We start from the raw sequence: 18,019 nt of genomic DNA, 5'->3' as shown, positions 1-18,019 counted from the left end.
AATAATAAAAAAAAACCATTATCTCATAAACAATAAATAGTGTTTTTATTGAAAAAAAGATGCCTTTTGGGGCTTGAACAGAAAGTAAACATGTTTCAGCACAGCCAGCATCTCTCCACTCTTAAGCACAAGGTACACGTAATGTGATGCACAGACCTCCGTGCCCCATCCCCACGGCTCAGCAGCTACAGGCTTTTAGTCTCGATGCCTTTACAACCATTTATAACCAAACTCGTGGGTGATACCAGGTCACCCAACTTCTGTACTCCTTTACAAAAAACGCTGCCGCTCCCAACATTTTCTGTCGGTATTCACATTGGCAAGAAACTACTGCTTCCCTAGAGATCGATCTTGCAAAGCTGCCCTGCTGGGGAAATTGCTCGTTTCCAATTTCAGTGCTGATTGCAGCGCGAGGCTAACGCTGCCTGTTTGGCTGAAGAAGGCATCGGGCTAGGCACTGCTTAATTAGGGCTGTGGGAATAACGGATTTACGGTTCGGTGGCTTAATAAATAATAATAATATTAATAACAACAGTAACAACAGCAACCATAACAACGATAACAGCTTGGTTCGTTTTCTTCAGGAAATGCTAACGATTTGTTCCAGTCTGTGGTCAGGACGGCCCGACGGCTGGGGCGCTGCTGGGAAGAGGAAGACTCAGGGTCAAACCTCTTCTCTGCCTGGTCCTGAGCAAGGGCTTGGCTCCAGGCCTCCTGCCTCCCAAAGGGGCATCCCCAGGCTGAGAAATACTCACAAGTTTTCTTCCCCCACCTCCCCAGTTGCACGTGCCTGGTGCAAAATACGAGCATATTGCTTACAGGACCCCCTGGCCATCATGTTCCAGCTTCCCCCAGGAGCACCCAAGATCGAGAGACAGCTCTGCCCCTCGCGGCCCAAGGGGACAATGTGGGCAAAGGGCTGCAGCTTCCCCCCTCCCGAGGCGGTCACCCTGGTGCTGGGCACCCCGAGCAGTCCCAGCCTGCCGGGCACCCTGCTGCTCCCCGCCTGTCTGCTCTCCTCCAGGGGACCGGGCAGCCCCACCATGCTACATCCCAGCTGCGGCCGGGGCACAGCAAAACCGCCCCGACCCCGGTGTGGGTGCCCCTACACGCCCCCAGGGGTGGTCTCCCCAGCCCTGCCATAGCCTGCTCCCAGCTCCAAGTCTGGATCCTCCCGATTCTACGTATAAGGAGGGGATAGCCCAAGGCACACGCTTTCTCCCTATTTGTTTGTTAATAGCCCTCCCAAGCTGAATCTTTCCAACGTTTCCGAATTATTTTATTCGGGTCAAGCTATTCCCAGTGCTACATGTAGTTAAAGCTCATAGGAGAATGCCCTGCTGCTGCTGAACAAAGCTTCTCACAAGTTCGGGTCTGGCTCTGCTCTCCTGCACACGACCACAAGAAAGAAGTGTTTCTCCTGAAGACACAAACCACTCGAGGTGAAGCAGGTCCGAGGCCCAGCCTGGCCACAGCATCGGGGAGAATTTCGGTTCTTCAGTTAAGAGGGTGACTGAACGCCAATGTAATTAAAGTGGCACGATCTCTAGCTCTGTTGCAATCATATCGACACAGAGGAGCACACAGAATACAGTTAACGGGAGCTTATATATTGCAGGAACACATTTACGTAGCGTACCTATAATTGGATGGACACAGATACAGAAGCGCATCACAGAGCCTCAAGCTACAGGCCACCGCCGTGTTCCTGGCACTGCCATCTAACCCGGTGGCACCGGCATCCCTCACAGCCACAGCTCCTGGGCAAGTGCCCTGCGACTTGCCATCACCCAACTCTCTCTGTATCCACAGCAGAGGATTCGGTACCTTTAGCTGTGGTGGGTCTGAACGGATGTATTGGAAGCAGTTCAATGCAAGCCGAAAGCATGAGCAAACTCTGACCTTTTGCTTTTTGACAATGAGGTAAAATTATCCTAAACGGTTTGGATTGATTCGTCAGCACTGATGTGGAAATGTATGCTCTGCCTCTCCCCCTGTACCCTGTACAGAGAACCAGCCGTCTGTCCTCAAGCAACACGTTTTGTGGGGTTTTCCAACCTGCTTTTCAAGGGCTCTGTAGCTCTTCATTTTCTATCAAATAATCCTTCTTTATATAATTAGCACCCCTCACCAACCTCCATACTCCGAGATAGGCATCCTTCAGCGAGCTCCTGTTCCCTTCTGGTGCGCCAGCGGCTTTTCCCTGGACCGCCGGTGCCTCGGTGGGTTCCTCAGCGCCGCCCTTCTCCTCCCCTCCGCTCTGGCTGTCCCCTTTGGCTGACCCTTCCACTGCCGCCTCCTCGGCCCCCTTCTCCTGGGAAATCGCCTCCATGGCAAACAGTGCCTGGTCCCCATCCTGCCTCGCTCCCTCTTCCGCTCTAGCTTCCTTCTCCAGGTCCTCGTAGGTGCTCTGCCGCCTGGTCTCAATGTACTTGGCCACGCAGTAGATGACAGACCCCAGGGTGTTGACCACGACACCGGCTATAAACAGCTTGGTGGGCTCCACGTCGTTGAAGGCCACCATGCCCACCGTGATGGTTGCTATGCTCTTCACCACCCCGACGAAGCTGGTGGTCACGGCCGAGTTGATGTAAGTGCAGTGAAGGGTGGTAAAGTTCATGGCACAGCTAATCAGGACACAAGCAATGAAGATGCAAACCATGGCGGGGTCCTTCCACCCCGGGAACGACCAGACGTTGATGGAGTCCATGCTGGCAAAGGAACAGATAATGAGAAAGGGGGTGGCTGAGACAGCGATGGCGTACTGGGCCGTCAGGGGTCCGTATTCACTGTCTACGCTGGTCTTCTGAATGAGCACCAGGTAGGCGGCGTGTATCAGCACGGCCAGCACGCCCGTCACGTAGCCCATGGCATCCCCGGTCAGGTCACCAGCTCCTGGCGGAGTCACAGGGAGGAAGGAGCACGGTTTTTGCACGGAGGTATGGAAAGAGAGCCCCGATTTGCTCGGGGAGGATATTTAGGAAACAGGCGGCAGCGCACGCTCCCCAGCTCCCGGGATTCGTCATGCAGGTCCCGAGGCTGGACACGCTCACCTCCCGACAGATTTTCTTTTATTTCTGGGGGGTCTGCGAGCCTCCTGAGCGGTTTCCTGAGCCCCCCCCCGCCCAAACCAACCCGCCTTCTCCCGGGGGCGACGCGCGGCTCGCGGGGGCGCCAGCCCCGGGCACCAGCGCGCTGGGTGCCGGCCCCCGGCCCGCGGCCCTCCCTCCCTCCTGTGCCCCCGGGGGCCCCCCGGCCTCCCCCGGGACCTCGCAGCGCCCCGGTGCCCCCCGCGCAGCCCCGGTAGCGGCGGGCACTCACCGGCCAGCGCGGCGCCGCAGGTGGTGATGAGCACGGCGACCAGCACGCCGGGCGAGGGCATGCCGTCGCGGAGCACCAGGGCGCCGGTGAGGAGGGTGACGAGGGGCAGGCAGCGCTTGAACACGACGTACATGGGCAGGCTGAGCCCGCGCAGCGACCACAGCGTGAGCGTGGACTGCAGCGTGGCCAGGGCGGCCACGGCGGCGAAGGGGCGCGCCAGGCGGGGCCCGAAGGGGGGCAGCGCCGCCAGCCCCCGCCGCCGCAGCGCCTCCAGCCCCAGCGCCGCCGCCGCGCTGCTGAGGCACTGCAGCAGCGTCAGGAAGGCGAAGTGGTAGCGGGCCAGCAGGAACTTGAGCAGGATGTTCAGCGAGCCCGAGCACAGCCCGTGCGCCACCGCCACCGCGACGCCCCGCGCCCGGCCCCGCCACCGGCCCATCGTCGTCCCGGCGCCGGGGCCCGCGGCTCTGCCGCCCCGGCACGGCCGGGCGGGGGGCGGGCGGGGGGCGGGCGGGGGCCGGGCGCGCTCCCCGGGGGCGGCCGAGACCCCCCCGCAACGCCCCCGCCGCCGCCGTCCCCTCCCCGGCGCGCAGCCGCCGCCCCGCGTCCCCCGTCACCTCCCCGCGTGTCCCCTCCCCGTGTCCCCCCCGGGTCCCCTCCCCGTGTCCCCTCCCCGTGTCCCCCCCGTGTCCCCTCCCCGGGTCCCCCCCGGGTCCCCTCCCCGTGTCCCCTCCCCGTGTCCCCCCCGTGTCCCCTCCCCGGGTCCCCCCCGGGTCCCCTCCCCGTGTCCCCTCCCCGTGTCCCCCCCGGGTCCCCCCCCCGTGTCCCCTCCCCGTGTCCCCTCCCCGTGTCCCCCCCGGGTCCCCCCCCCGTGTCCCCTCCCCGCCCCGCGTCCCCCCGCGCCGGGAAGCGATGCCCGCAGCAGCAGGGCGCACCCATCGCTGCTCCCGCACGGCCGGCAGGCTGCGGCCGCTCCGTGGGTGTGAGGAGGAGCAGAAGCAGCCTCTCGCGGGGGGCTGAGCGCCGCCGCCGGGGTCGCCTCAGGGGATCTCGAGGCGGCTTTTGAGACCGTTTTTTTGAGGCTGTTCCCCAGGGCTGTTCCCCTGCCTGGCGCTGCTCAGCGCGGGGCTGGCCAGGTTGCACAGTCGGAACAGGGCGAGCCCCCCCGTCTCTCGACGGGCACCGTACGAGACGGAGCCAGCACGGGAAACAGCAAACTTGCTGCTCAGAGCTCGGCTTCGGGAGACTCGCCAAGGGCCGTCGGTTGTGGTGGGCTCATGGCAAATGCAGCACAGGCACCGCAGACGCTTCAGCTCTGTCAGAAGGACATACCTACTTCGTGCCAACAAAGGTGTGACACTTCTGTCTGAGCTCGGTTCACAGACCCCGCTAGCCATGCCCAGAGACACATCCAACAAGAGCCGTGCTTCTTCCAAAGGGCGGCACCGGGAGCTCGGGTGACAAAAGCACCGCCCGGCGTTAGGCTGAGACCCGCAGCCACGGGGGGACGCGGCCGGGCTCGTGCTGGCGGCTCTGGGCAGGGGCTGGGGCTGCTCACAAGCCCGGCTGAGCCAAGTCACCGCGCCGCTGGCGAGGAGCAGCAGGAAAACGCGCTGGGGGCGTCTGCCCGAGGCTGTGCCTGGGCGTGATGGGGGGGTCCTCCGCGGTCGCAGGGATCAGCCCCTGCAACGAGCCCGTGCTGCACGTCTCCAGCCAGGAGTCGCCGCAGCTGTGGGGCTGGCGGCGAGCAGGACTGTCGGGCTTGGGGAGAGCAGTGGGACCGGCCTGACTCCGCCACAGCCTCTCGTCCTCTTTCACCTCCCTCCTTCGCTGTCATTACAGAATCCATGGCAGGATGCCCCTGCTAACTACTACCTTAAATTGGCTTTTCCCTTCCGACTTTAAGTGTTCCCTGATTTTTTGCACCACCGCTTATTTTCCATTTTGTTCTTTCTTTCTGTTTCTCACCAAGACAGTTGTATTTTCAACTTTTTTTTTTTAAATGCAAATTTTTAGTTTTCATAGTATTCGAGCGCTTCTATTTCTGTAGATTAAAAACTCCACTGACTGAAATATTAAACACTGGAAAAAAAAAAGAAAAAATAAACAACAACAAAAAAACCAGGGCTCTGTGTGTGCCTCCTTAAGAGGGGAAAGCAACACCTGAACCCGCCAGGCTACCTCAGTGTGATCAGGGTGCCTGGCAGTGCAATCTGTGCTACCCAGGGGTAGGAATAAAGCAGGCTCCGCAGCCCGGTTGAGACGTACACGCACACAGTGAAGTGTCCTGAAACATGCAGTCGTGTAAATGTTGAAGCTCTTTGTTTCATTTAGACTCACTGGGGACCAGTTCTGGCTCTAAAACCCACTGAAGAACCGTGCCAATGCATTTACGCTGCCCTCCATTTGGACTCATCTCAAAGCCCAAAAAGAGCACAACGTGAAGGAACATGTGGATGGCTTTGACACTCTTTGCACATGGGAGAAAAAATCTCCTTCTTAACTAAATGTAGATGGAGAAAAAAATCTGCATTTTCTGGAAATACTGGAGTAATTGGGATTCATATACCTCAGCATGACCTCTGGAAGAAGCAATTTTGTCCCCTCCCCAGTGAAAGCATCACTCAAGAGGAGAGCCTCTCGCATCACAGGGGATCTGGCTGCAAGTCCAGGCTGGGGGATACACGCTTCCTGAGAGAAACCAAAAAACACGCATGTTGGATAGTAAGGATTTGGGAACTCAAGCATCCATGTCCCAGGTGCCGTATTCTACCTTTCAGGACTTACCTGTGCTGCAAGGTCAGCTTCTCCTGCAACACCACATCTCTCAAGGTACCCCTAATCCTTGCCTTGTCCACGCACAGCATTCTCTAACCCAAGTACGAGGGGCAGCAGGGAGGGTGCTGCCGTTTGCCAAACCAACCCTTTCTCACGTGGATTCAGGCCAGGCCCAGTACAGGTCTCCCACTGCCTCTCCACCTGTCCATGCTAAGAAAAGACAGGCTTTCCTACACTTCGCTGGGAAGGAGCTGGATAAAGCAACACAGGAACCATGTGCTGCAAAACCTTTGTGCCAAACTTGAGTGTGACTGACACTGGAGCAAGAACAGGTCTATTCCATGTGGCGGGTCCAGTCACTCAAAGTGACAAGAAGAGGGGAAAATTCAGGCCACATCACGTGAGAGAGCACTGCAGTGAACGTACAAGCCTCACACTGGCTGTTCTTGTGTCCAGGGACAGTATGGTGTGCTCAGGTAATAAGATGACTGTGGTGGCTTTACCCAGCTGGGCAGCTGAGCTCCACCACAACCACTCTCTCACTCCCCCTCCTCAAAGGGAAAGGGGGAGAAAATACAATGGAAAAGGCTCAAAGGTTGAGATGAGGACAGGAAGATCATTCAACAATTATCACCACAGGAAAACAGACTCAGCACAGGGAGATTAATATAACTTATTACCTGTTACTAACAGGTTAGAGCAGTGAGAAACTAAAAACAAACAAACAAACAAAAAACTACCAACACCTGCCGCCTACCGATGCTCTTCCACCTCTTCCCCCCAAGCGGCACTGAGGAATGGTGAATGGGGGCTGGGGTCAGTCCCTAACACTTCATCTCCGCTGCTCCTTCACGGTCCCTCTCTGCCCCTGCTCCCCGTGGGGTCCCTCCCACGGGATGACGTCCTTCTGAATTGATCCTGCATGGGCTTCCCACAGGCAGCAGCTCTTCAAGAACTGCTCCCACACGGCTCCGTACCACGGGGTCCATCCCCCAGGAGCAAACTGCTCCAGCATGGGTCCCCCATGGGTGGGCGGCAGCTCCCCCCAGACCCCTGCTCCTGCGTGGGCTCCTCTCCACGGGCTGCAGCTCCGGCCCGGGGCCTGCTCCTGCGGGGGCTCTCCATGGGCCGCAGCCTCCTCCAGGCCACATCCACCTGCTCCACCGGGGGCTCCTCCACGGGCTGCAGCGTGGAGATCTGCTCCGTGTGGGACCCGTGGGCTGCAGGGGGACAGCCTGCTCCACCAGGGGCCTCTCCACAGGCCGCAGGGGAACTGCTGCTGCGTGCCTGGAGCACCTCCTGCCCTCCTGCTGCACTCACCTGGGGGGCTGCAGGGCTCGGTCTCACTCCTCGCTCCCCCAGCTGCAGCTGTGCAGCAGTTTTTTTTTTCTTCCCTTTCTTAAATCTGCTCTCCCAGAGGTACAAACGGCATGGCTTATTGGCTCAGCTCTGGCCAGTGGCGGGTCCCTTTAAAGCCAGCTGGAGCTGGCCCTTATCTAACATGGGGCAGCTGCTGGATTCTTCTCAGAGGCCACCCCTGCAGCCCCCCTGCTACCAAAACCTTGCCACGCAAACCCAATACAGTGACTCCATTACAAAATTCTCACCTAGCAGTGGGCTATGGATGATTGTAATGAATAACTCTGTGGTTCCTTACAGTAACGAGATGATTTTGATGCCTTAACTCAAATCCTTTGATGCAATTTATCCTCAGCCCTGTGTTTCACCTAGCTACATGGGTGAGAGGAAAAATTAGTTTCGAACTCCTAAGAAGGGCATCACGTTTTTAAAATGGTTTCTTGGATGAAAATGGTAAAAATCTATATGGAATACGTTTAATGGAGAGTTTGTGTTAATTAGGATCTAATGCAACCGTGAGATATATAAGGGAAGTGCTGTGCAGAGTTGTAGCCACTCGCTATCATATGACCCAGTACCCATTTAAAACTAAGCACTGCTACTGAAAGGGCTAGTATGTCCATGCCTATGCCATCAACATTTGAGGCCAGCACTGTACTTGATAGACGATGTCACTTGGTGACTGGAAAGTAGTCTGCATAGGCAGACACTCAGAATCGTTTAAAATAACTTTCCTTTATCAGAATGCAGACCTGATGAGACATACAGATAAGCAACGTTGTATAATGTTTGGTCTCTAAAACCAGGAAAAATGCAGCTGTCACCCAGTATTCACAGAAGATAAAGCACGATTATAATATTAGTTACCTATAAGATACTCTCAGTACCTTTCACTGCATTTACTTCTTTGTTCAATATTTCTTAACTAGGGAAGCAAATACAAGAGTTTAGCCAAAGATACTGTGCGCAGTTCATTTAATAGCATTGCAGAACAACAAATCCATTCCTTTAAAACATAATTAATCACTGTCTTTCTTGAACTAAGGAGAAACATATGCACTCCCATAAACCAAAATTTTCCACAAGAGCAAGTTTAAAAGCAGAACACATTACATCTTCAATACTGCTGTAGTTAAAGGCTTGGTTCGATAAATGAAAAAAGATGAGAAGCTAAAAAAAAAAAGTAGATTTTAAAAACAATTACAGCAACATTCCCTGAGAATTAAGAATCGGCAACAACTGTTGCCTGATTTTTATTTTTTTCTGCTACAGTGCAAAAACGTGACAGCATGTTCTCCCCATTCAAAGATCAAGCGGGAAGATTAAAGGCCACAGTTTATATTTACTATGCGCATCTTCTAGATGTGCTCATTTTTAAAGAGAGAGAAACCTCAGCAACCTTCAGCGCAGAAGCTAACCTGGACACAGGGGGAAGAGAAGGCAGCTAAGAAAAGGAGTGGCAGTTAATCCATGTGCTGAGCGTGCATGTGCAGAACGGGGATTGTTTCTGTCTCTGTGCTAGCTTTCCAAAATCTGCCTTTCCAACCGATACACAATGGCAGTGTTCTGGAAACATCCACCACCACCCCCAGAAACATGCGTATAGAATACATACCCACCATCAAAACATACCACTCCCTCACGTAACTTGCAGTTACTTCTGCAAGTGTAAGGAGAAAAGGGAGATAGAGCAGAAGACTGGAGTAACTGTTAAGGTTGAAATAATCAATTTTAATGTTTAGAATTAGATTTTACGGCCCATGGTATTGCTGAAAGCTCTGCGCAGCATAGCTGTATGATTGCATCATTCCTCAGCACAAAGAATTAAAATTGCAATAAACCTTTGGAATTTGGTGCAACACACTCTCACAAAAGAGAAAATCCACTTGTTTTTCATTCAGCTTGAGAGGATGGCATTCCAGGGTCAGTTTGCACTGATCCAGAAAACTTAAGAACCTATCATGATTCAAATTCTCATCCTGTGGAAAGGGGTTTTCTTTCTGTCTTGCTCTTGCACCAAATCAATATATACCTATCTCCCTGTAGCTGCCTGCTAGTTCCCAGGCTTTCTCCAAGGATAGCCCAGTAATTCTTTCCTCACAACTTTCTTCACTACAAATCTTAGTTCTGCTGATTCTTTCCTTCGTTTCTTCAAAATATCCAGCAGTATCTGCTACTACTTGATGTATGAGTGGTGCAACCAGAAGTGTACTGCATTCATTAACAGGAGACAATAGGAACCCAGCTGAAGACCTAGCACCTGCAAAGAGTCTTTTGATGGTAAAGACTGATGACATGGGGTAGCAACAGAAATGAGACAGCTTTAAGAATGTTAAAAAAAAAAAAAGAATCAAAACAAAACAAAAAAGGGCTAACATGAAACTAAGAGAGAAGCCAAAGATATATAAGTGAGAACTGCAGGAGTATCACAGGGGGATCCTTAAGAGGCTGATAGAGTATTTAAAGGAGACTGGAAAACTAAAGAAAATGAATGCCTCTAGTTGTTGCCAAAAAATCAAATGAAAATAGCAACATGTGGGCTGAGGGGTTAAGGTGGGCAAAGAAACTACTCAACATAGCTTTAATATGTTGGGTGTATTCTTGCAAGTCTGATAATAGCTTGGCCACATTGGATTTGCTATGCTTATGCCAAGAAGTTAATCCGCATGTGTGTCGGCTCAACTAGTCCAGACATCACCTTTCACTTTGGCCAGTCAGTGGTAGGTCCAGAAACACTAAATATATGGCCACATTCCTCTTCTATCTCTTGAAAAATCTAAGTGAAAGTAAAAGATAAGTCTATTAAAAGAGATGGTTGTCCTACCTCTAAATCTTGAGAATTGTGATCCAGTTAGTATTGTTTGTATTTCATTTTTTTTCCTAAGTGTTTTCTCTAGATTATTGTTCTGCATGACTTCATTAACTGTTTTACTCAAGGAGATCCATGGGAAAAACGTATGAAAATAATCTCTACCATCTCTGTGAAGCAGCAATCAAAAAGGTCAAAGGAATCAGATGGCTATCAACTATGACATTTACTGTCTATCAAGAGTATTCATCATACTGCACAAGAAAATAATGCAATGTGAGTCAAAGCAAAATGTATCAGTATAAACGCATCCCAGTGATACAAGCCTCAGGTTGACATTACAGTACTCCACAGTGAAAAAAACACTTTCTCCTTTTCTACAGTGACAATCTGTAAAAACGCACTGTCAGTTATTTTTATTTATGAGGATCAAGAAGATTTTGGCCTCTGCTCTCATAATTAGCCAGACTGATCACAAAATTGTGTCAGTGGTTCTGCTCTGAAGACTCCAGCTTGTATCTGCTACTGTCCTCTTCAGCCACTCAGTAGCTGCTGAATGTTTTGCTGGCCCAAGCACTAACCTGTTCAGTAGAACAAGTCCACATGCTCAAGTGCACAACCCTTTCAGTACAAACAAGACTTTCAGTTAAAAAGAGACACGAAGATTAGTGATGCAGCTGACAGTTTAGCACAAGTCTGGTTGTGGATGACGACAGAAAGGTTCCTATTGTGTCAGATCTTCATTTTCTTTCTAGACAGGACCTGCCAGGCACGATGGAGTGTAGATCTTGACAAGCTCATCCCAAGCACAGTCCACCACCTACAAAGTAAACAGAATCTGGTTAGTGTCATTTTGACAAAAACCAGAAGGATCTTAGAAGAAATTAATGCATACTGTTGGGTTAATGTTGGTTGGTACTCTAATTTACAATGCTTCAAAATTAGATAGCAAGGCAGCTGCTTTTTTTCTCTTTTTAAAAACAAACAAACAAGCTTCGTTCTAGCTTCACTAAGGCAAGTAAAAATTTACAATTTCCTATTTTGCATACTCCACATGAGGAAAGCAGGGAAACCTTAGAGTTTCAAGTGACTGTTTCACACAGGCCAATGCAGAAAGTAACAGCATGGGATGAAGGGAGGACAAATAAATTTCCAGACCGTGTGACATTTCTTCTCTTTATAGGGTCTTAGGACTCTTCTACCACAACGTCTCAACACTTCATGATCAAATGTTACCATTTTTCTCAAACTTGCAGGTAGGGAAAACTATTATAGACATTTTCCTAATGGAGAGCTGAGGAACTGAGAATGCTCTAGGTGACCCTGCTTGAGCAGGAAGGTTGGACTAGATGAGCTCTGGAGGTCCCTTCCAACCTCAACTATTCTGCGTGATCCTGTGTATGCGTGAGAAACAAAGAAGTGAACCAAAATGACCAATGGAAGTTTTTTGAAGAATTAAGACTGTTCTTCAGTCTCACACTGATAAGCTGTGAGATCACTGTATTGTCTTTTGTTGAGAAAAGACATGCCTACCAGGAAATTATTCTAACATAACTGAAAACTTTCTGAATTGCAAGTCCCAAGATGTATTTTAGGTGAAAGCTAGAAACTAAAATCACGAACAAGGAGGTTAACCTTATTCTATAGCATTAGATTTGAATAAATAAGGAGATACCACAGAGAAGACTGTAGAATCACAGAACAACTGAGGTGGGAATGGACCTCTGGAGATCATCTGGCCATCCTCCCTGCTTAAGCAGGGAGCACACATTACTCAGGAAAGTGTCCAGACAGCTTTTGAACATCTCCAGGAAAGGAAACTCCACGGCCCCTCTGGACAACCTGTCCCAGTGCTGAGTCACCCTCATAGAAAAATAATTTTTTCCTCATGTTCAAATGGAATGTTTTAATATATTTTTTTCCTTCATGTTCAGAATGCTTTAGGTTTGATAATGACTTGATAATGCACTTAAGAGACAGTAACAAAGTGAAAGGGTTAAGCACACTGACAATTACTCAAGTAAATGAGATACAGTGTATATTAACAGAATATTGTAGGGAACAAGAAAGAAGGCAAAGCGGAGTAGAAAAAGGACAGCTAAAAAGTTGATGAGCCCCACAGATACATGCCAATAAATCTGGCTTAATCCATCTTGAATTATCTTTACAATGTATTTTCCAGTTGGGATGACAAAGGATGTAGTGTTGGATCCCCTACACAACAAGCTCCCTTCTGCTCAGACTCCAATTCCTGTTCTCTTCTAGAGCCAGAATGAACAGCTGCACACGAAAAATTTGGAAATCCAACTTCAATATTTTATTTCATATTATAATCAGCCTGTTTTGTGTTTACTATACTGCACTATTTATTCATTTTTATTGCTTCTTTAGTTGCTTCTACTAAGTTTTTGAAGTGTTTTCTGTGTATATCTAAATGTACCAAAAATCTCTTGAAAACATGTCTGTCTATTCATACAACATAATAGAGCTTTGTGTGGTATAATGTTCTGCTGCATTGCAGTCCGTCCAAATCATACAAAAAAAGAAAATCCAAGTTCTCCACTGAAAAAGCTACGTAAAAACCGTGTTTTATACGATTGCCAGTTTCTAAATATTCTTCAGAGCTCTGGATCAATATCTGTATTTCCACAAGCAACACTTTCCACTTTCATGCAGAAACAAGATAACATTTGGAAAAAATCCCACGGGAATCCCCACCTGTTATCAGTGTAATTAGCATCCTGAAGCAGCCTCTGAACAAATACAGTTACAGAACTGGTTAATCTAGCAACACTAAAAATAAACAGGGGATATTAAAAGGGAGTTTGAAAAGGATCACTTGCTGTAATTTGCCCAACTCATTGACTTAATGATAACACATGAAAGATGACAAGGTAATCAGCTAACAGAAGGAAAATAAAACTACAGCAAACAGCACTGTATCAAGTTCTCCTGTGCAGAAGGAAGTCTATAAAGCAAGACCAGTATTAGAAACCTTGGTGAGAATGCCCACGTAAGAAACAGAAAACAGGCATGCATGTAAAACTGTGACACTACAGAATGGAACAACACTAGAAAATGCAATAACCTTTCCATTTCTCCTTAATACTTCTCCAAAACACAGCCAAGTCTGTGAGAGAAGGGGGACAACTGAAAGGTATCATTGTGGTAGCCAGCATTAATTTATGGACAGCTGCTACATGCCCCTTTGCAGTACCTCATAAATTATCACCGCCACAAATACAAATGACTAAAATAAACCATGGGATAAAGAGAAGTAATGTTTATGCAGCTACTGCATCAGGTTACCAAATGCCTTCTTTCATTTTGCTTTATTTTTTTTTTCTTATGATGACCTGTTTTATACAATGGTCTTATGACCACTGTATGCCTTTCCTAAGAAGAGGGGAACATAAGATATTGAATAAGCACTAGAAGTATTTAACATTGTCAGTTCTCATGTGATATGTGATTTGGTTATTTAACTAAGTGCTATTTTATATTTAAATATTAAAAAAGCAGCAGTAATTCCAGCTGGGAGGAGGGCTGATCCAGCACACCACAGTAAATAAATATGCAGTTAAAAATGCAACTTCCTGGAGTTTGTATTTTAATCAATGAGATGATGTTACTAATAGGTGGAAAAATGCTTCCATGGTAAGATGAAGGAGAAAAGAAAATTTAAAAATTAATTCAAACATTGTCTTCATATCCAATAAAGTCCTCACCAGTAGGAACACGAAGGCGTGGAGGTTCACCTTTCTGTGTTCATGTCTTCACTGTCTTGGAAACAAATTTTACTCACAAATTGAAACAAATCTCACTGATTTCAGTATTTAGAGTGTACATAATTTACCTTTTTTTTTTTAATTGACATGCAAACAGAGTAGAAGACTGTTTACTTCAGTTGCAAAGAACTGAATAATTGTAATCCTTATACTATTTAATAACTTGGACACCTGTATGTCATGCAATTTTCATTATAACTTGCAAATTGTTCTTGTAACCGTAGAATAAAATTCTACTATAGCAACTTTTAACTATCTGAAATCGCAGAGAAAAGGAGAATAACTAAAGCTGAATTGTAAAACAAGAATATTTCACCTTACAGTGACTGTTCAGTTACATCAAGAAATAATGCAAATTTAAAAAACATTCTAAAACAGGTTATTTTTCTGCTGGTTATGAACTGTTACTAAAGCTATATGGGACAAAGGCAGTTTGACAAAATGTCTCTAACCTTATTTAAGTAGCAAAGTTGCTGTACTAGCATATATGCTTGGGATAACTTATTGTTACTGCTGCAGCATAAATGTCATGCCAAGTTATCTGCCAGTAGAGTTTTTAAGCAAGTCTATTTGAAGAACAGAAATCAAAATGGGCATCACTATATTTCCCTTTAAGTAAAGCCAAAAAGCAAGCAAATGAACAAAAAACTATAGTCATCATAGGAAGCTGATTGCTTGACTTGAAAACCATAGTTTAATTTAAATGAAACAGCTATCCTGTATTTTATTGAACTGTTTATCCTTGTCCCAGAGTATAACAATGTTTCCCACCAATTGATTTAATATTGATACCATTCATTTATCAAAGACATTTCCATTTACTCACAAACTGATTTACTTTTCTGATAGGCCCTCTCTTTTCTATTCATCACAATCATCTTGCTTTGCAATAGACTTAGACCTTTTCCAGCACCTGAGGGCAATCCATCGAGTCCAGGGCAATTACATGGATGACATTCTGCCTCTTTAATGTTCAGAAGGAGAAAAAAGAAAAGAGAAATCTCCCAAGTGAGTAGCTATTTTTTATTTCCAACATTTGAAGGCACAATAAAACTCCAACCTCCAACCCAGACGAAATACATTGAAAAGATCAACTAAAAACTTTGAGTTCAGTAACCCCTTTATGAAGGGAGTTAATCAGAAGAAAGTGCAGCCTTCTCCATGTTAATATTTTCAGCCTTTTTAATGGGCCTATCCAGAAGTACCCTGGTGCCACTCAGCTTCCTGAGTGCTTATAATAAATCAGATGATAATGCACAAATGTGTCTGAGTGACCCATTTCCCTTTTCAGCTTTTCTCCATCCCACCCCATTTTCAAATAAAACCAATATGACCTGTCTTTTTTCTGTGAGAGGAGATATCAGAAGTATTCAGTTCTTCTCGTCCATTAATGTTGTGTTTCCCTTCCTCTTTTAGTTTCTTATCTTCTGTGACATTTTATATGGAATCTAACAACCTATTTATATCATTATTACATATTTTGAAGGGTCCTGAACACCCTCTGCATGTGTGTAAGATGGAGAGATGGGAGATTAGCTGGAGATAAAGAAAGCTATTAGGTTTGCTACTCATTAGATTACTTTGAGAGGTGATCACTTCTCAGATTCCACCTCCAGACCAGACCAGTTTTGGCCTTAGTGCCCATTCATACACCATATGCTAGAAAAATCTAAGTAGAATGGATCTCTATTGAAGCACCTTTTTTTCTTTTTGTGGGTGGGGGGTATGTGGAATATTACAAAAGATAGAATAGGCAGAAATTTAAATTTATTCAATACCTATTTTGTACTAGAAAATCTGAACCACTGGTGTGGCCTTTTGTTTCATCAAAAGATGCCAGGGATGAACTGCACACGATGTCTACCTTCACACAAGAATGAAGTGATGGGAGTCTGTAAATTAAAACTTTTTTATTTTGAATGTGCAACGAAAGATTTCTCTAATGTGCTTTTGAAAAAAAAAAAAAAACAAAAAACAACACACATTGTTTTAGTTATTATTTCCCAATAAAGGCAGAATTGAACAAACCCTGGACCGTAAGTTCTTATAAATAAAAGCTGTTCCAGATACAGGAACAAAATCCAGTACGCTGACTAACAGATGAGGCTTGCAGGAGCAGAAATTGTTTTTAAGCCACTGAAACACAACACACAACCGAGAAACTGCTGCCTCTTCTCTTCCCAGCACTTCAAAGATTGAGAAGTTTTTCCTCTCAGCAGACTGCCATTGCAGCTCTTACAGAATTGCCATGCCTGACAGCAACCCTTCCAAACACCCTGAGATGAGACTTCTGTTGATAATGTCTAAGAGCAACCATTATTCATAAATGGTTAGCTTTGACTGATGCAGTGAAAATAGAACAGTTAGGGAAGCACCTGCAATAAGCACCAGCAAGAAATGTCACCTCCCTCTCCAACTCTACAAAGGTGCTCACATTGGTTTAATGATAACATTTGCAGCTGTTTAAGTCTGATCTTTCCATGCAAAAATCCACTCTGAGACTAAGTAAGAAGTCTTTTTATCTCAAAGGATCACTAACTGCATAACTATGGTAGCATCCAGGCCATACGGAGAGATTAAAAAGAAGTACAGATAGTGAGACAATCAGAGCAGCGTGATAGCCATGACAGCTGGGTGGAAGCTATCAGCTCCTTCGCAATTAAGTGTAAAAATTAAGAGCAAATGAGCAAAAGCAAGGTCTTTTCTTTTCTGTACATTTCCACAAGATGCAGCTCCACTTTTATATGGAACAGTCAACATTTCTAGGACTGCCAAGGGCGCATGTCTAATGAACAGCAGAACAGAGAGCAAAACAGCCTCACAATAGACACCTCCTGCATTTCTATTTGGCTGTACTGGTTAAGCCAACTTAGCATAGCTAATGTGGCACATTGCATAATCTGCACATACACGAGAGGTAGCAGAACAAACCTGTACACCAGAACTTGACCGATGATGATAAAAAAATCTCCATAAAGCTGAAAGATCTTAGGACAAGATTTCAGTTACCTTCAGGGGATACAGCTCAGGTGGCCATAGTTTGGCTACGACCTCTCTCCAGCTAGTGAGAAATGACAGCTTTTTAAGTTTTAGGGACATTGATGCCATATGAAAGCTCACGATGCCATCAGCACAGCAACATTTCATGGGATCAACAGACTGCTGCTACAAAGCAAGCATTGCCCCTCAGCTCTAAGGCCTCTGGCCAGGTGGAAGGGAGGAGCACAGACTGCTACAGACAAAATGCTGGTGATACCCCACAGCTTTAGGGGGAAGAAACTGGAGACACAGAGAAGCTGAGGCACAAAGAACAGTGTAACACAGAGTACAAGACTAATTTCACAGGTACTGTACTGGTATTATCACCAACTCCATATTATTTGGAATTATGTACAGGATCATGCACAGGGAAAGTAAGTACCAGAAGGGAAGTAAGAAATCTGATGAGTTGCAGAATACCATTCCAATATAAGCTGGGATTTGTAGTGTTTTCTCCTAGATCTTACATCAACACTTGCATTTCAACAGCAAAATACCCTGACTGTCTTATGGACCATTTCTGTTAATGCTTTGCACTATAAAATGCACATTTTAATATATGCCTGAAAATTCGTTAGTCCAAAATTGTTATGAACTTGACAATAACCATTAAGGTGAAAGAAAAAAACAGTTGATTTCATTAAAAAGCAAAGCTTTCAACAAAGGCTTACTTTTATGTAGAGGCAGATACCCCAAGACAGGTTATCAGAATAGTAATTAAGCACCAAGGAATTTTCTGTTTCGCCTAGCTAATACTTACCTCCATGACGGGGATCCGTTCCTCACCAGCAAATCTCTCCCCCCACCCAATGTTGCCTCCTCTTAGCAGGATACTTCCCAAGAACCCACTTGCCTACATGTACCTGCCTGTGGATTCTGTTCAAAGCTCCATCAGTTCCACAGGAATGTCTTATAAATCCCAAATCGG

General features: G+C 47.1%; 2 protein-coding genes across 3 annotated transcripts in view; both read right to left on the bottom strand.

The window, feature by feature from the left end:
* Nucleotides 1–21: 21 nt before the first annotated feature.
* On the bottom strand, nt 22–3,807 carry SLC35D3 (solute carrier family 35 member D3). Its single transcript, XM_083830714.1, has 2 exons — nt 3,322–3,807; nt 22–2,895 (listed from the first exon to the last, which is right to left on the bottom strand). Exons 1-2 carry the CDS (start codon nt 3,755–3,757, stop codon nt 2,066–2,068), a joined length of 1,266 nt encoding a protein of 421 aa, XP_083686840.1. The 5' UTR covers nt 3,758–3,807; the 3' UTR covers nt 22–2,065.
* Nucleotides 3,808–8,413: 4,606 nt separating this feature from the next.
* PEX7 (peroxisomal biogenesis factor 7) overlaps nt 8,414–18,019 on the bottom strand; it is a 42,546-nt gene continuing 32,940 nt past the window's right edge. For both annotated transcript variants that reach the window (XM_083828761.1, XM_083828760.1), the window contains one exon: nt 8,414–11,084. In XM_083828761.1, coding sequence (XP_083684887.1) covers nt 11,016–11,084 — 69 coding nt within the window. In that variant the 3' untranslated portion in view covers nt 8,414–11,015. The remainder of the gene's footprint in view (nt 11,085–18,019) is intronic.

This window comes from Anser anser (genome assembly GCF_964211835.1).
Source record: "Anser anser genome assembly, chromosome: 3".
NCBI classification, from domain to species: Eukaryota; Metazoa; Chordata; class Aves; order Anseriformes; family Anatidae; genus Anser; species Anser anser.
The sequence above is the reverse complement of the archived record's forward strand: the minus strand, read 5'-3'. Positions and strand labels throughout refer to the sequence as shown.